Here is an 18,341-nt window from a genome sequence, read left to right on the forward strand (position 1 = left end):
CCCCGCTTGATTAACTCTTTTAATTTCAGCAACTGTTTAAGAATCATTTTACCTCAGATTTATATCCTTGAAATAGCCAGGACCAACTAAATATCAACCTGTGTCATTCTCCTTCCAGTTTCATTTCCTGCTTTGATATCTGAAGCCTTGTGCAAAGTCATCTTGTCGTAGACTCGGTTTCTCTTGCCAGTTCTTAAGGTTTTTTTCAAGGTTATTCACTTTTGATGTGTTCTTCATTACACTTTCACTCGCCTCCTTGCTTTAGTGAAGGTATGTAACTTTACTCGAGTCCTGTAGTACAAATTACAGCATGAATGACACTAATTTCCAAAGGAATTCTCCACACTTTCGCTGCGCATTCCTTTTGTTACATTCTTGAGCACATGTGGGGAAAGTATGGGGATTGTGGAGGCTTCTCCAACGTGGAATTATGAGAGGAATTGTAAACAATGATTTTATAATTGTACTTTTAAGACTGTATTCAAACCAGTCGCAATCTAACAAGGGAGTCTCCTTCTCAACCCATTTTCTATTAATCTTTTTCCCAGTATGGATGATGGTTATTTTTTATTTTCCCCATTGAGTTTTTGAGATACTCCTCCAAATTTGTGCAAGTATTGATTACAGTGAGATTTTTTTTTTTTTTTTTTTCTTTCTTCCCCTGGTTTTTGTTAGCATAGATAATGATAGCTGTTGTGACTGAGTTGTAAGCATGAGACTTTCTGGATTGTCATCAGTGGAGATTGTATATTGTCATCTGGAACATATAGCTGTTTATTTTAGAACTATAGATGAAATAAAGGCATGGGACTGGAAACATAGGGAAAATATCGTGGTGGAGAACCGTTCCTTCTTGTATGGACTCTGAGTTGAGGAAAATTTGGCAGAGATGAAACGAGAAATGCCAGTCAATTAGAGCTTCCAACTGGAGTGGAGCCAGTAGTTGGAAAAACAGAAGACTATTCCTTGTTTTAATACTGATTTCAGAATTAGTGCTGCTGAGAGAGAGTTGCCATTTCAAATTGTAAGGGGAAAAAAAAATCCATCTCAGATACTGTCAAGAAGAACACATTAGAATTTTGAAATATGGACATGGGTTTTTTTTCTGTTACTTGCAACCCTGTCCTCCAGTGGTCTCTGCAGTGGACAATGGCTTCTTCAATCCTGAGACAGAAAGATTCATGAATATACAAGAATCGATGAGAAAGCAACACATTATAGAAAATATATAAATAATTTTTCACTTAAACTCTTAAGTAGAATACAAAAAATGAAGAAACCAAAAATTTAGATAAGAAAAAGGTATGATGAAGCTGTGCTGCTTACATCAGAAATGACTGGTGAACATACAAATTCAGCATTTGTTTGACATCTGTAGAAAACATTTACAGCTTTTAGATATTATTGATCCAAATATTTGTATCATATGCTAATATAATATTTCTTGATTTACAGAAAGATTTAAATGTAGTGTATTCTGACTGTTTCCATACATTACCTCAACTGTAAATGTGTGCTTCTGCTTACCAGAATATTTCACAGTCGTCAGTACCGCTTGTCTCGTCATGTCATTTTAATCCAGGGTTTTAATCATTTGACATACTCTTCCTTTTTGTTTATTACTGCATAGGTTTTTTCCTTTCTTGCTTTAAGATCACTACATTTGCAGATCTGTTTTATACTGGGCAGTTCTTGCTGACTTTTAACCATCTTCAGAAGACTTCAGTTCAGAGACAAGTAATTTCTTTTCACTGGCCTACGGAGTTGTAGTAGATGCTGAGACTCTAGGTTACTGGATCACTCGTTGATTGTTCCGTACATTAGGTACATGCACATTTCATAGTTCACAGAACTTACTGCCTTTTTAAATTTATTTTTTACTTTTCCTATTGATTTATAAGATATTTTTCCAAGAACACTGCATGCTGTGTTTTCTGACATATTTCTGCTTCTTAACAAGAAAATATTTTTACTAAATGCCTCCTTATGGAACAAAAGCTATTTGTCTCCATCTTCTCCACCAAAATAGACAAAAAAGCTATCCATACAAGACATAATTTACAATTCGGGATTCATGGAATGGCATTCTTGGTCTTTGTACAAAGAAGGTAATTCACTTTCAGGCAGCTTTCCCTGCCCTTTGTCTTGGTATTACTATACTAGTTTCTGTCTACTAAACGATCAAAATTGAAACTGAATTAGCTTCACGCGTATCCTGTGGAAACAGAACGACATAACCAGCTGTGTTTCTAATTTTCAGTTGTCTAGTATATTAACACTTTATTAACACTTTACTAAAATCGTAAATAGTTCAGCTGTCAACTTATGTTAGGGCAAAGGCAAAGATTGGTGATGACCTCTTGCACTTTGCTTTTATTTTTATTCTTGTCTATTTTTAACACTTACTTGGAAAACTGTCAGTTTTTTTTTCTTTGTAAGAGTATGCATTTCGTACTTAACCTTCACTCTCTCAATAGGCATAAAACTGTCAGGAGTAGCAGCACACGAATGTTTCTGCTTTGGTGACCAGGCAAACCTTTAAAACTGTTTCGGCTTACTTTTGTAAACTGGGAGGAAGAAGATATTGAATGCATCCTTGCTTTGACAGATTACTAAAAGATACCCAAAATGTGAAGTGTGAGGTTATAAAACAAAAGCATGGAGTTCTGTCTTGGACCCAGAGGATATTTAAGTCTTCACATTAAGAAGTGAATTAGCTTTTTCAAATTATACTGGAGAATTCCACTTAATCGCTGTATCAACGATTTGAGTGGAGAAATCTTAAATCAACCCCTTCTTAATTGAACAGAAGGACAATTAAAATTAAATCTCTCACTTCTACAGGATTTTGGGTAAAGGTGGGGGAGGATAGCAAACACCTGTAAAATCATCATCTTCATTTTGCAAGCAGTGCCTAAGTTTCCAAGTAAATACAACTTGAAAAATTGCAGGGGGTGGGTTTATTGTGGCTTTTTTTTTTTAATTGCAAGAAGTTTTTTGACCGTTTCAAAGTTGGTCCCTGCCCCTTGCAGTAAGGAAACACATTTGTATTTCAATTTTCATTTTGAGATACAGCCTAGGGAGGAAAATGGGAGTATGAACTGTTGAGCAATGGGAGGCACTACACTAATGAACTCCCCTCTTCAATAAAAAATTAATCAAGATCCTAACATACATAAACCTAAAGGAAGAAAAAATTCTGCAGGTTCTTTAGGGAAGTAACTGATGCTCTTGGGAAGAAGATCAAATTGTATGCCTCAGGGATTTGTGTGTTAAAAGGAGAAGACAGGTTGTGGAAGGCTTGTGAGGATTTACAGTCTTCTACTATCTTACAAGCTGAAATGCGATGTTGTGAATGCAAGGCAGTATCTCCACATCTAACTGGAAAGCTACCAGAAAAAGATGAATTCAGAAGCAATGTCCAATTATCCTTGCGTTTCAAGGGTAATTAGGACTGTAGAATGAATTGCTGCAGCCTGTTTGACACAGGAAGGAACCTTTATATCTCCAGTGGAAAAGGACCTTTTTAAAAACCAGTATTGATCATGCATGTAACGTTTTTTGGTGATGCCCAACTACACTCACCTTATGGACTGCTGGTATATGCTTTGGGCTCCCCAAGTGTCTGTTGAGCATAAGGCCTTTCCAGACTACTTGCTTTTTATTAGTTTTGCTAATTTACTGGCCTCAGCCTGGCTCATAAGGTTTTTCTGGTTTTGTTTTGTTTTTTGAATAAAAATAATTTTTTTATCTGGCGTTAATAATACTGCTGCTGAAGGGAACTGTCTTGGCCAGCTTCTGACCATTCATGCCTATCCCCTTCCTTGTGCCCCTGCTAGCACTTTGGTAGCTTGCAATGAACTACAACAAGGAGCTAATCCATAAAAATACTAGTTTGGAGGAGAATGGGTAAGGATGAAGAAAAAAAAAATTTGGTTTGTTCTGTCCACGGTCAGTACTTACCAACGTAAAGGATACTTTGGGAGCAAATAGGTGTGGGCATGTGGAGTGGTGAGACTCATCCCTTTTGTACAGCATAGATTTTTTTTTTTTTTTTTTTTTTGTTGGATTAAGTGGCACGTACGTATAGCTTGTGACTGTAAGCTGTGTTACTGTTGAGAGCAGCCATCAGTCAATTGGATAAGTGACCTCCTAGCATCTTAGAGGAAATCAGTGTTTGTGAATCACCAAGGTGACATTCATACAATGGTGCAACAAGGAACAGGTTCAGGGAAAGTCACTGCAAAGCCAGTAATATTTCAGATTTTCTGCTAACTGGTCTGACCACAGATGTAGGCATGACACCCTAGAAAAACAGCTTTAGTGAGTTCTCTCATAGTACACAGGTTCTAGTGATGTGGTCTGTAGACCACAGTTTAACATCTTCATAAAAGCCACAGTTCTGGTCCTTGCAGTTCGCGTCTTCTCTCTCTTCTAGCTGGAAATAACGTAGTTATTTGTGCTGCTTTGCCCAGGGAGGACTTGGGGCTTATCTTTTTCTTGTGTGTGTGTGTGTGGTGTGTGTGTGTGTGTGTGTGTGTAATCCTCATTATCATAGTATTTTTCAGAATGTTATTCCCTCAAATTTAGTAGGTCATCTTTCTGAGGGTCACTTTAGTAGTCTTCCTGTAGTAGCCAAAATCACAATCCTATTGCTCCCTAGGTTCAGATGTTCTAGGAAAAAATGGATAATGCAAGGGGCATTATGTGGATGTAACTGCGTTATGAATGTAGCAGGAGCTTTTAATGCCTTGCATACAAGTCCTCTAAACTTTGAAAGCTGTTCTGTACAGGTCTGCCTGAGAAAGGATCCTAAAGACAATAACTAAACAAGTGACCTGTGCAAACAGAACTCCCCTGCTGTGAGGATACCTGCCACAGAAAGGTCTCATGAGAACACAAACTACAGATGGGGGCTTCCTGTATGATCTGTCTATGTAGAGTGCACACGCGCCCAAGAGCAGGGGTTTAACAAAGTGCACTCACGTCTCCACACAATGATACGGGAATGCCACTTTCTCAAACCTCTCTCAAGAAATACAACATCTGGCAAGGCTAACACTTCTTCTGGCTTAGATTTTTCATTTTAAAAGAAAGAGTATAAGTGGGAGTAAGTGGAAGGAGGAGACACTGGAATTATTGCTGGCTACTGGTTTCCTGCATCCCAGACGTCCTTTTTTCTAATGTGTTCATTGTGGGAGAACAAGGAAGTTTTACTAGTAGTTTTTCCAGACAGTGACTATTTCTGAGTAAATTCTTTAGTGTTTGAAAACATTTGCAGAGATTTTTACTTTGGGACTGGATTATTATTATTATTATCATTATTATTATTATCATGTGGATAATATGGGTTAATTGAACCACAGTGAAGCTAATAGCAGTGAGGAGCCAGTATATCTGGAACATGCACAGTAGCCTACTTAATGTCTGCAATTGTATGCGGATTGATTCCTCCAATAGAAAAGGTGAACTAAAAGTTTTGAAAGAAGACTTGAAGTCTCTGACTTCTACCTGACTCCAGAGTCAACAATTTACCTCTTTTTTTGCCTTTAGATTTAGATGAAACATACTTAAAAAAAAAAAAAAAAAAAGCTGCTTTGAGATCATTGGCATTTTAAATGGGAATCTTTCAAATGGCAAGTTGGTGATCTATTTTGGTCAGAATTTGGGCTGGTTAAATATGTCAATAATCTTATATAGATTACTGTTTAATAGCAGCACCTGCAGAACAATATCTTCAGGAGAAGTTGCCAGATGAAGTGGTTCTAAAGATCTTCTCCTACCTGCTGGAGCAGGATCTCTGTAGAGCAGCTTGTGTGTGTAAACGCTTCAGTGAGCTGGCTAATGATCCAATTTTGTGGTAAGTGAAAAGCTATTCCTCATTATCTTCAGAAATATTAGTGTGCTGCACAAGATGCCAGTACAGTAGAAAAATTGAAATGTTGGTTGCAATTAGTTAAATTAAAACCAATTGTGTTTTAATGTCTGGTTTACTTAAGCATTATTTGTTACTTATGAATATCTGATTATATGTGTTAAACAGTAAAACCTTTGATTCTCTAGTAGTGTAGATACTAGTTAAATAATGGCTGTTTTAAAAAAATCAGTGAGGTATTCCTTCAGTAGCCGCTCCTTTCCTTCTTCCTCTCTTAAACTTTTTTCAGGCTTCTGTGGGGATTGTTACTTGACGCAAAAGAAACAACACATTTCTTAATGTTAGATGCAAGTTTTGTCTAGTGTTACTTAGATTTTTTGTTTGGTTGGTTGGTTTGGTTTTTGTTTGTTTTGTTTAATGGTTGGATACTCAGACTGTTTTCCCCCATACGAATCCACCCTACCCCTGGATAATTGAGAGCTTAGATAAATGGAATCTAAATCTGTAATTTTTATAAGGGAAAAAAAAAATGTTATGTTTCTTAGGCCGTTTTTTTTTAAATAAAGATTAAGTCTTAAAGAAAAAGAACAAAATTTGAATATAACATCATGAAAATGCCTTGCCCCCCTCCTCCCCCCTGAAGACAGTTTTGGGGATATTTTGTCAGATGGATTCTGGGATTCAGTGGCATCCTGTAAGTTTGGGCTTAGTATCAGCAGGCTCAGACACTGCAATTATTTGTATTCTGGCACTAATCAAAAGAATCCAATTGTGTGCTTCGCATGCTATTTTCTTCTTTTTAATCTGTCCACTGGTGAACTCTTTTTGAAATACAGTGCATCATTTGTTCTCTGTGACTACATTTTTTTCAGCCTTTTTTTGGCAAGGTGAGGAAGAGGTGGTGGCACACTTTGTCTTAAGTTTTGTTATTCTTATGCTACTAGCTTTCGTAAGTGTTAAAGCAATGCTGTAGTTAATACACAATTAGACTCTGATTCCACAAACAGTGTAACTAACTGCTTAAATTTCTTCATGGAAATTACATGTTGAGAATTCTTTTGCTTGGATCGTGAAACACGTGTCAAAATTTTTCTTAGAAAAACACAGTCAGTCCAACACAAAAACTGTTTTGGAAGTGTTTTAAAGTGGTTGGTACTGATCTTGATCAAATTCACTGTCACAGACTGGCAAATGCTGTTGGAAAACCCCAGTTTTTAATACTTGCTGTGTTATATTAAAATGGAAGAGTTATCAGAAATACATTCATTTTCTTTTCTGCTTGACACTTCTGCTCAGGAAAAGATTATATATGGAAGTATTTGAGTACACTCGTCCAATGATGCATCCTGAACCTGGTAAATTTTATCAGATTAATCCAGAAGAATATGAACATCCAAATCCCTGGAAAGAAAGCTTTCAGCAACTGGTAACAGTAGTATTCATTTATATTCCAATTTAAAGATGGTTTATAAAAGTAAAAACCCCAACTTTTGAAATGTGGCTGACAATAGTAATTATTTTGATTTTAGACTTTAAATAAGATGATGGGACTGGGGAGGTGTGGAGAGATCCTTGTATTGTGTTATGCAATAGGGGATATCTGAAGTTGTTTCCTGTTTTGAGGCACACTTCAGGGAGACGCGTTATGGTAAAGTGGAGTGCTTGAGCATCCAGCTCTTCTGTCTTCGGTTTTCCTCGTGTTTTGCATCACTGAAATTCTGTGGAAGAGATTGTCATGGTCTGTGGCTCACAGATAAACTTCAAATATATTGTTGTTGTCATATATCATTAAACCAGTGTGCATGCTGGTTATCAGATTCGTATGCATCTTCCTCTACTAAACCAAACAGTATATTGGTAATACCACTTGGGCTTAAATAGTGATTTACAGCTGACGTGACTGGAGCTAAACAAGTTACCTTTAAGGCATGTGATTGAACCTCTAATCCAAAGTGTGGAAGGTATTGTAAGAATGGCAGGGCATGATATTTGGAAAACATAGTAAGGCAAATAAATATAAAGGTGAGTGTATTATACAACGCTGTATGTAATTGGTTAATGAAATTCTGAAGCTTGTTGAGGACAAATGCTTGACTTGGCTTCTTTGTTCAGTACTCAAATCAAAAGTGAAGGTGTGGGATTCTTTTTTCCTCACCATATAAATGTAGTTTGTTTTGTGGCAAGCTGCTAGAATATCAAAAGATGGAAATAAGAACATCTGTTGTGGAGTGGATAAGGTACATGAAACTTTTCAGCCACTTTAGGGGCTTTTGGCTGTGTAAATAGGTTAGCCTCTTGGTTTAGTTGATCACTCTCTTAGGCTCAGACTTTTTTTGTTGTTGCCATTTCAAATTGGGTGCCTAATATGGGAGGTCAGAATATGATCCTTACTTCCTGGAACAAACATATCAGCAAATGGCTTGTTAATTAGGGGAGTAGTAGATCTCTTGTCTGTGCGTTCAGATCCACCTATCTGCAAGCTTATCATAAACTATTTTCCTTGTTTCAGTACAAAGGAGCACATGTAAAACCAGGTTTTGCTGAACATTTCTACAGTAATCCTGCAAGATACAAAGGAAGAGAAAATATGTTGGTATGTTTCTAAAGCAGTTCTTAAGAATTTTTATATATCTTTCCATGGATATTTCTCTCTAAACGTGTCCCTTTTCTTCTAGTATTATGATACGATTGAGGATGCTCTTGGTGGAGTTCAAGAAGCTCATTTTGATGGACTTATCTTTGTTCACTCTGGTATATATACTGATGAATGGATATATATAGAATCTCCAATCACCATGATCGGTGCAGGTATTTAAACTGAGAACATCTTTGTCTCAAAGTATGACTTAATTACCACCTTAATTACAAAGATATTCTGGTGTGTATTAAATATCCAGTATAAATGCCCGTCTTTCTTCATCAGCCTAGTAAATAAGTATTTTCTGTACAAGTGTCACTAACTAAAAAGTAGCTGATGCTTCAGACTGAAGGATCATTGTCTGGCTTGTTAGTTCTTGGAATAACTTATTTATCTTTTTATTTCATTAGGAGAAAAAAATTGAATTTGTCAGAAAGTACACTCAGTTACATGACTGCAGTTGAAATTTTCAGGTGGTTCTTATGAAATTTGTTTATATATAACTTATCTCCAGAGTAGAATCCAGCAGTGGGAGCAAGCCCAAATTAGTATCTGTCCCATTTTCTTCATCATCATAATTCCAACTCGAGGAAAGAAATGAGAGCATCCAGCAGAAAGATTCTGAGACTGGAGGTTCTTTCTCTGTTTGTCTCACAACTGTTCCTCTAAAGGAGAACCTTTATGGAGAAGGAAATAAGACTTTCAGAATAGGAAAGGTTTAGGAAGTTAACATAAGATAATACACCTGGCTGCAAATTGTGGTGCTTGTGGAGCTGTTTGCTTTTCCTGTCCGTGTGAGCATGCTAATGCCCAGTAGCACAATAGCATGGTAAGAATTTAGATTGTCTTAATGTCTGGTAGAGATCTTGGTTAAGAGGTCTCAGACCTCTTGCTCCTGTGGTGACCCAGAAATGAATTGCCTGCTGCCTGCTTTTTCTGAGGTATTATCTGTCTGGGTTGGTTTTGTTGGTTGGTTGGGGTTTTTGGGTGGAGTTTTTTGGGTTTTTTGGGGTTGGGTTTCTGGTTTTGGGTTTTTTGGTTGTTGTTTTGGTGTGTGTTTGTTTTTGGTTTTGTTTTGGTTTTTTTTAACGTCCCTCTTTTCAGGTATCTATCTGTTTTTCTGTTCTGCATACCAACTATTTTGTTCCTGAGTGAGCCTATTCTGGCACTTCTTGCCTGGGTTTTGCGGCCTTGGCAGTGAGAATGGTTTTGAGCAATGCAGTCAGATTGTTCCAGTGTTAGTGTTAAAACTTGTCCCTGCAGACCCGCAAGATGCAGCTGCGCTAGTATGTTAGTTTGTCAGTTTGTGCCTACATTTCTGAATCTAACATCCCCACTGACAGTGCTTTGGTTTGTGTTGTGGAGAGGGTTTTGGAGCACAAACTGGATTCCTTTTGGGTAAGACTAATCTAAGAGACATGTTCCTGGAATACTCTTATTGCACTCTAGTAGTCGGTGTGCCTTCAGTCAGAGGGACCAGGCTAGGACTAGTCCAAAATCACAGTCTTTTCTACCTTCCCTGTCCTGCAACGCATGTTGTGTGGATGTCTGATCCTCAGCGCTATTTCACTCTGTAGTACCACTCCTGTTGTGCTGCTGTGCTTGCTAATGCAGACGTGGCCTTAGACAAATGACAAAATACCCCCAGCTTCTGTTTCAGATAGAGGATGACAGTAATAGATGCCAGTACAAATAGGGCAAGTCATATTCGTGAAGTATTTAAAATCCAGAAGAAAGTGGATCAGCACTGTCCTAAGATACAAAATTTCTCCATTACTTCATGAAACTTGAAACAACATCTTTGATATCTGGTTAAACTTCTGCATGTTCTCTGGCTTCTTTTGAGTTTTGAAAAGCCCTCTGCTTTCCCTTCCACTGGAATTAATCTAAGTTATTAAGAAAACAGTTATCTTAACTACAGTTCTTTAAAAGCAAGGGATCTGCATTGTGTATTTTTGTAACAGAATAGCTGTCTTGGGGAAGAAAACCTCCAAGATGAATCCAGAAATGCTAGATGTATTTATATTTCAGTTTCTGGCACTGCTGACTCTTCACTTCCTCAGACTTTCTCCACTGAATGGTCAGTGACATTGTAGAGGGAGTCAATTTTCATTTGTCTGGTAAAGAAAACAAATTAAAGTGAACCACTAAGCCTTGGAGAACTACCTTTTCTCTGTTCAGTCTGGCATGCTTTTCAGAACGGTAGGATTAAGGCAGCACCAAATCTCTCTGCAGTTCCTCTCAAATTTCTTTAATAGTTTCTTCTGCTGACTTCTGAAGAAGCACAACATTATTAGAAAGGCAGCTTTACATACCTCAAGCTTTCAAGAGCTTCTGCTTTCTCATATAAGCAGAATGTTCTTACAGAATAATGCCTGGTATTCTAGGTTTGTTGTTCTGTTTAATTTTGGGTTTATTTAATTCTTTCCTTAAATCTAGGGGAAGGAGTTAGGTTCAGAAGGAAGCCTTTGTAGGTTTTACGAGTACTGTGGCTTATCTGAACTGTCAAGTAAGAAGCAAGAGTAGAGGTCCTGTAAGGAAATTGATGCATCTGGTTTAGTGGACAGAAATACCTATGAATTTCTTAGAAGAATTCTATTTTCTAGGGTTGGGGAGGGGGTGTAAGATTACTGCAGGAATACAAGCCTTCCATGGAGTGCTCATCTCACTCGAGACACAGAGTCTCTCGTCTTAATAGCTGAGTTCCAGCAGTTGTACAGACATGTGTCCTGATCTGAGAATCTTCACTGCATATGTGTTTTTTCTGTATTTTACAAGATACAGCTTTTATTTTTTTTCCCTTTATTTTCCATTTGACTTAAGTAATGTGCAAGTAAGTGAAAAAAGGATTATCAAAGGATTCTCCAATCAAGAAAAAAATTAGTAAAAACAATAAGAAGAATAATTATTGTATTTTAAGGGTAGAAAAATCTAAAATTATAAAGACTGTCATAATTAGGTATTTTTTTACTTTTCAGTGCAAGAGAACTTTCACATGCCTGAACTCTTCTTTAAATGCCCGTTCTGCATCTTTGAATTGAAAATTATATTTTAGACTAGTTTAGAGCTGTGTTCTTTGCTGTAGATTTTACAGACTGCAAGATCTAAAAGGGCCTCTGCATTTTTTCCCTGATATGATTGAACAGGGTCACAATTATTTCCTGCAGAATCTAGTTATTTTTCTATTAATGCACTGAAAAGTGAAATTGTTTTATTCTTTTTGAGGAATAAAAGAATTCTGAGGCAACATCCAGTTAATTTGTAATTCTTTAGCCAGTCCCTTATTGTAGGCTTTCTGTTAAATTATTTCTAAATGGTCTCATCTTGGTCCTTAAACTGAGTGTGAATTCTGATCCCATGGAACATGACTCCCTCAGACTTCAGCAAATCAACTTCTCGGGAGCTATGTTTTGCTTGATTACAAAATTAGTGGTCTTTTTCTTTCTTTTGCCTTTCTTATACTCATTTCTGTCTACCAAAGTGGTCTAAGCCAAAAGCTGAAATACGGATATTTCTCCAAATAATTCTTATGCAAAGATTCAATAGGATGTTGCAGAGAATTTCTTTGATGCATTTAGAATGAACCGATGCTTGAGCAAGTCCCCTTCCTTCTTCAGCCTTTTGCTGGGGGGGGGGGGGTCTAAATGCAGTGGTCTTACTAATTACCATGTTCCAAAATGGGCATTCTGGGACCTCCCAAACTCAGAGACCTGTAAAGTAACTCATGTGCTGAGAGGAAGGAGGTGTCTGTAGAGTACATCATCTAAGTGCATGGCAAACACCTCCAAGCACAATTCCACAAATCTCTCTGCTTTGTTTAATAGTGTTTCAGAGCATCCAATGTGAAGTGCAATTTTTCCTTGCCCCCCCTAAGAGGGAGCACAATTCTGATATTAATTTATGGCTTTCTTATTTCCTGTTAAGGGCTCCATTTATTTTCTGGTTTTGGTTCACCTGCAATACCGTGGTGCCATTCTTTCTCAGATGCTGAGGTATACCAATGTGCGTATGCCAGTGCATTTGCACCATGGTGAATATATAGAAATGTTACCAGGCCACAGAAAAATATTTTGTATGATGACACAGGTCCTCATCAAAGCCTCTTTTAGTTGTTATCTAATACTAAGTGAATAGTGGTATGAAGAAGAGCTAGACTACCTTAAAATATTCGCAGCTTTGCAGTAATGAAAGCAGAGATCCGGCTTTTAGATAGTGAGAACAAGCTGGATAATGATGTAAATGTTGCTTCATTCTGACTGGCACCTTTCTGCCTGAGTGATAAAGAACAGGACATACCACTTGTCTGTACTAGTGTCAACAGACAGCAGAAAAAGATCTGCTTGTGAGAAACCCTGTGCACAGGCTCTTTGATAGAATACAGAATTTAGGGCAAATACCTGGTCACATTTGTGTGTCTCGAGTTGGGAATGGTTTGAAATTGCTATCGGATAAGTTATCTGCTATAATATGCGAAACTTCCATATTTACATTTTGTGTATCGAGGAAGACTTCTTCTGGCTTGCATATTTAATGCGCAGTTTTGAATCAGACAAACTATCTTGCTTGTGAACGAGTATCATTGAGTTTATACCAATGTAAGACTGTTGTTAACTTGTGCTCCCTCTGCTGGCTGTTGCCATACCAATGTAAACATTTCCTTCCCTTGGATTAAGGATAAAGAATAGAGCAGAGCCTTGTCAACACAGGAAATCAAATTGCAGATTATGGGAACTTGCAAATGAACCATTTTACAACCTTCTGTACATACTTTCAGAAGTATAGTTCAATCTAATTTTGTAAGATTTTCTTCTAAAGAATAATGAGGATATCGATTCAAAACTCCGAATCTTACATTTGAGAAGTGTGGGGAGGTCACTCATAGGTCACGAGCAGATTACTAAGTAGTTATTTAAATTGGTTCAAATTAGTGATGGAATGTATGTATTTAGCTTTAATAAAAGGGTTTAGAATACCAAAATAAATTGTACTTAGTAACAGAATTACAGTGCCTCTAGACTGGTATCCATGTTTAAACTGTTAATTCTGTTTTGTAATAAGTAGTAGTCAAAAAATAGCTCTGTGTAAGTGAAGATTTTTCTCATGGTATTAGATATTAAATTGGTGCAAGATTGTCTTAGTTAAAGACTAGTTTCTTCATTGTCTTTGAAACTTTCTGTTTTAAGATTCTTCTGACATGAAGACTATTTACATGCCAAGAATAGTGTTCTTTTTTGTTTGTTGCTTTGAACAGAATTCTGTCAGTCTTTTGAGGATTTTTTTTTTTTTTTCCCCAGTGGCATAAACTAAGACTTAATAAATGTCTTCTTTACAGCACCTGGAAAAGTAGCAGATAAAGTTATAATAGAAAACACTAGAGATTCCACCTTCGTTTTTATGGAGGGTTCTGAAGATGCCTATGTTGGATATATGACAATCAGGGTAAGAATCTCAAACTTCAGCAGAGCTTCTAATAATTTCATTTTAATGCCTAAGCAATTAAATAAATACTACATTTCTGTGTTGTCTTCCTTTTTCAGTTCAACCCTGATGACAAATCTGCTCAGCACCACAATGCACACCACTGCTTAGAGATTACCGTGAACTGCAGTCCAATTATAGATCACTGTATTATTCGAAGTACTTGTACGGGTTAGTGGGCTTTTTATTGTTTGAAATTAACACTGTGTTTAAAGTTACTAAACTAACCAGGGCATACGGAAGCGGCACACAAATTGATTATGATCACTATTGGCATGTTTCATTTTTTGCTGCAGGTGTTTAATACAGGTCTGCAAGCCTTATTTGCCTTGAAATGGCATTATTACAGTGACTTCTTTGTGTCCAAGACGTTTGTGACAATGTATACTTGGTCTTCTATTTGAATCAGTTTGGAGTCTCTGGACTCTGTATTTGAATCAGTTTAAAACCTGAAAAGTGGCAGTTTATATAAACTTACCTGGTTTTGGTATATACAGTTGTAGCTCGCAGGAGAGGGCATTTGAAGGGGGTACACGTGGGACTTTTACATTAGGTTCATTGCAATACACAGTATTGGGATTGATGGCATTAAAACAGTCATGTAACTGCTAAGCTATGTTCACTTTCCCGTCAAGAGTGGAATGATTTGACATACTCAAAGTATGAGTTCCTAGCTATACAGGCAAAAGAAATGCATAGTGTGGAAAGTTAGACTCATTTCACCATCGGAGATAATGAGGCATTTATACCACCTGATTTGGGAAACGTTGGTAGCCTAGATTCAGGAAGAAAGGATCAGAGGCAGTAGAGATGAGAGGCTGGATGGCAGTTCACAGTCGTTGGCAGGAAGACATGGCAGTTCGCAATCACTAGACACAAGACATGGCAAGTTTAATGTTTGAACACAACCAGATGAAATGGAGTTGGAGTGTCAGAAAGAAGAGGTACAGGAGAATTAAGATATTAAGTGTTTGCATGGAAATGGCAGTATGAACTGTATATACCTAAGTTCAGTTAGTGAAATGGAAAGGATCTACGCAGCAGGCTGTGCATATAGGTTGCTCAGCTCAACATAAAGAAACGAGGTTTTCAGCTAGATACAAAAACTACCCTTCTCTGGTACGAACTATGGAGGAAGGAATTCTGCAGGGAACTGTAATAAGAATGGTGGAAGGATTCCTTGTCTGTGCCTTGTAGAGGAAGATACGCTCTTTCTTGGAGGTTTCAGGCTATAAAACACTACTTCACTTTTGGTCAAGGCAGCTCTACGCTTCGCATCACCATTTGTTTTATTGGAGACACATCAGCTAATATGTGGAAGTGTTAAAATGAAAAAAGGAACAAAGGACAGCTAGCTGCTCTCAGTATCTTGATTACTTAGTTTAATTGAAGTATATGAAGAAAATTTGTTCTGGAAATTCCTATATACCAATATTGGGGACCCTGATAACAAATGAGAGGAATTGAATTTGTTTCTTGGACCACATTCAGCTTGGTTATAGAAGTAGTTTGAAGAGCTGCATGGCTTCATATGGAAACGTGTGCTTATAGATAAGCTAGTAGGTCTTGATGTTTTTGTGAAAATTGTTTATTAAAATTAAGGTTTGATAATTTTTTTCATGACCACTTTTCATTATGGAAGACTATTTCTGAGAATTTTGGACTTTTGCCCTCTTTAATATTTTGGATTTCTGAATGTTTGCTGTGTTGAATTGTTGCTTCTCTTCTCCAAAGTTAAAATTTCTGGTCAATTTTGAAGGCTGTGTATAGGCTGTACTATCATCACTTATTGATTATTAATTTTTATTGACTCTCTAAATCCTGCCAAGCCTTGCTGTAACCTACTCAGGAAGTACTGAGTGTGTGTAAAAAGCGAGGAAGAATGGCAGTCTGCCAGAAAAGGCATTTACTGTTTCCAAGTCAACGACATCTCTGAAATATTGATCCATAAGCATTCAAAATCTCGTTCCTAGCACATGCTTGATAACCTTTCTGTAGATCTCCTAATTGCATTAAAGCATATTTCTACATTATGTCATATGTAAAGTTCTTAATGTATGTAATATGTAAAGATGGAGCTATGTAAGTGTGAGTGATTTGAGCTGGAGGTCTCTTGCTGCCAGTCCAAAGCATCTTGAAATATTTTTAAATAAAGTTTAAATGGCGAGATCCTGAGTCTAGAGGTTCTATTGCATCCATTGTAGAAGAAATCTGTATTAGTCCTCACCTTGATAGATAAAAGTAGTAGTGGATGGCAATGTGCCTTTTTTTAAGTATTGCTTAAGTGTGTGCAATCATTATATTCTGAGTAAACAAAGTAAAGCCTAAACCAGTAATATGTGCTTGGTACTCTAAAAGGACCAATTTCATACAATCAGTAATGAAGTCCGGTCAAGTGAGTCAGAATAAAGATTGCTTTCATTTAAATAAGCAAAATGTGATAGAGGTATGCTTTTAGAACATCACACTGGGTTCCCAAAAATCCACAGTTCCTTGGTGTCACCAAAAGAGGCAGAGGAAAGGGGAGTGAAAGCAATTATGAAATACAAGAAATGAGAAGTTTTTAGTAATTAATATAAATAGGAAACTAGGAATTGCAGGAAACTGAGGGGACACCCCCCCCCCATACAAACACACCAACAAAATACTCCCCTACTCCCCCAAAGTACTTGATAAACAAGACAAGATATAGTATCTGTCTAGAAGAGACAGTGCTTGTGTTTTAACTTGGGGAACAAAGGGAGTTTTATCAGTGATACTGATCCATCATAGAATGGAAGAATTTGAATGGCAAAGTGTTGTGTAATTTTTGTTCCATATTTAATGAGAATAGACAAGAATGATAAATGTGCTCATACCCTAGAGGGATAATGAAATATGTTCCACTCGTGACAGTAACCATGGATGAGGTTAAACAGCTGTAAAAATAGATGTTCTAAAATCATGCAGGAGTTTAAAAAGAACTGGACAAGAAATCTTCTGGGCTCCTCTTATGTATCAACAGTAACTTGAAACCTGGGTGAGATGGTGTATGTCCCTGAGGTGGGGGCAGCATGGGGGAGACTAAACAGGATGAAGTATGGCAAGTAGTACTGGCTATTGATCCTGGATAGAATAGTGAGACGGTAAATATGGGTATTTGGTCAATCAAGAATTTAAAATTTATGACTGAAGCAAATTAATATGTATTTACAGAAAGTTATAATGGTTGCATCACACTGTTAGCATTTTTGATGACTTTCTTTGACTAAAAGAAGGTAGCAGTTCTTGTATAATTACGTAGATCCTTGAAAAATATTTGACTTCAATGCATAGTGCCTTTAAAATATCACAATTTTACAGAATTACCAGAGCACACATTAAATAGATGAAAAATAACTTTCAGGGTAACTATAAATGGCTTTTTTGTGGCCATTTCAAAGATGACTTCTTGACTTTAAGCCACTTTATCAGTGACTTGCAGAGAAGAAATAAAATGCATATTGATGAGACTTGTGGATGATGAAGACTTTAGGGTATTATAAATAACCAAGAGAATGGGTTGCTATGCACTTTTTGGAAGGTGGGCTCTCAATATTCACATTAGTCTGGACAAGTGTGAAGTTATACACACAACTTGCTTTTATTCCTAGTTTTAAGTGATAAACGTCTCTCCTGGGAAGCTGGATTCCTGGGAAAAGCTTAAAGAGTCATTGTGGGTAAACAGTATGAGCCCCTCATGTAGTCGAGTGGCCAAAAGAACTGATGTGATCCTTAGTTATACCTGTGGGAATATTGAGCAGTAGAGAGACTGTATTATGCCTCTGCTTAGTCCTGCTTCAGAATAAAGTGCTCTTTCCTGGTGTCCATAGCAACATGTTGAAAATTTAGAAACGGTTCAATGAAAAGTCCTAAAAGATAAGGCAGAAAAATTCAGTTGTGATGAAAAACATACTGACTGCAATTTGTTACTTTATCAAAGAGAAGGTTGAAGGAGTAAATTGCTTGCACTAAATACATGCACGCATTGGGTATGGCATACACTTGTATAAAAAGATCCAGTAACTGGGTGCTAAAGCTGGTGGAATTCAGATGAGCAATTAAAGTGTAAAGTAACAGAGTAACAACTCTCTAACCGGCTAACAAGCTTTATGGTGGTTTCTCAGTTGTTGGAAATAATTCAAATCAAAATTAAATGTGTTTCTAAAAGATATGTTCTGAGGTTCCTGCTACTAGAATTGAAGCAGGAATTAATTCAGGGAATTATTATAGCCTGTATTATTCATAAGGTCAGACTAGACAATCAAAATAATTTCTTTAGGATTTAAAAAAAAAAAGCCCTGTAAATGAGTCTATGAATTATTAAAGTAT

At 37.0% G+C, this 18,341-nt stretch overlaps 1 protein-coding gene across 1 annotated transcript in view; it reads left to right on the forward strand.

The window, feature by feature from the left end:
* FBXO11 (F-box protein 11) overlaps positions 1 to 18,341 on the forward strand; it is a 73,667-nt gene that overhangs the window by 34,163 nt on the left and 21,163 nt on the right. The window contains exons 4-9 of the mRNA XM_009586511.1: positions 5,716 to 5,860; positions 7,172 to 7,301; positions 8,385 to 8,468; positions 8,551 to 8,683; positions 13,846 to 13,952; positions 14,051 to 14,162. Coding sequence (XP_009584806.1) covers positions 5,716 to 5,860; positions 7,172 to 7,301; positions 8,385 to 8,468; positions 8,551 to 8,683; positions 13,846 to 13,952; positions 14,051 to 14,162 — 711 coding nt within the window. The remainder of the gene's footprint in view (positions 1 to 5,715; positions 5,861 to 7,171; positions 7,302 to 8,384; positions 8,469 to 8,550; positions 8,684 to 13,845; positions 13,953 to 14,050; positions 14,163 to 18,341) is intronic.

This window comes from Fulmarus glacialis, unplaced genomic scaffold (assembly GCF_000690835.1).
Source record: "Fulmarus glacialis isolate BGI_N327 unplaced genomic scaffold, ASM69083v1 scaffold13551, whole genome shotgun sequence".
Lineage (NCBI taxonomy): Eukaryota > Metazoa > Chordata > Aves > Procellariiformes > Procellariidae > Fulmarus > Fulmarus glacialis.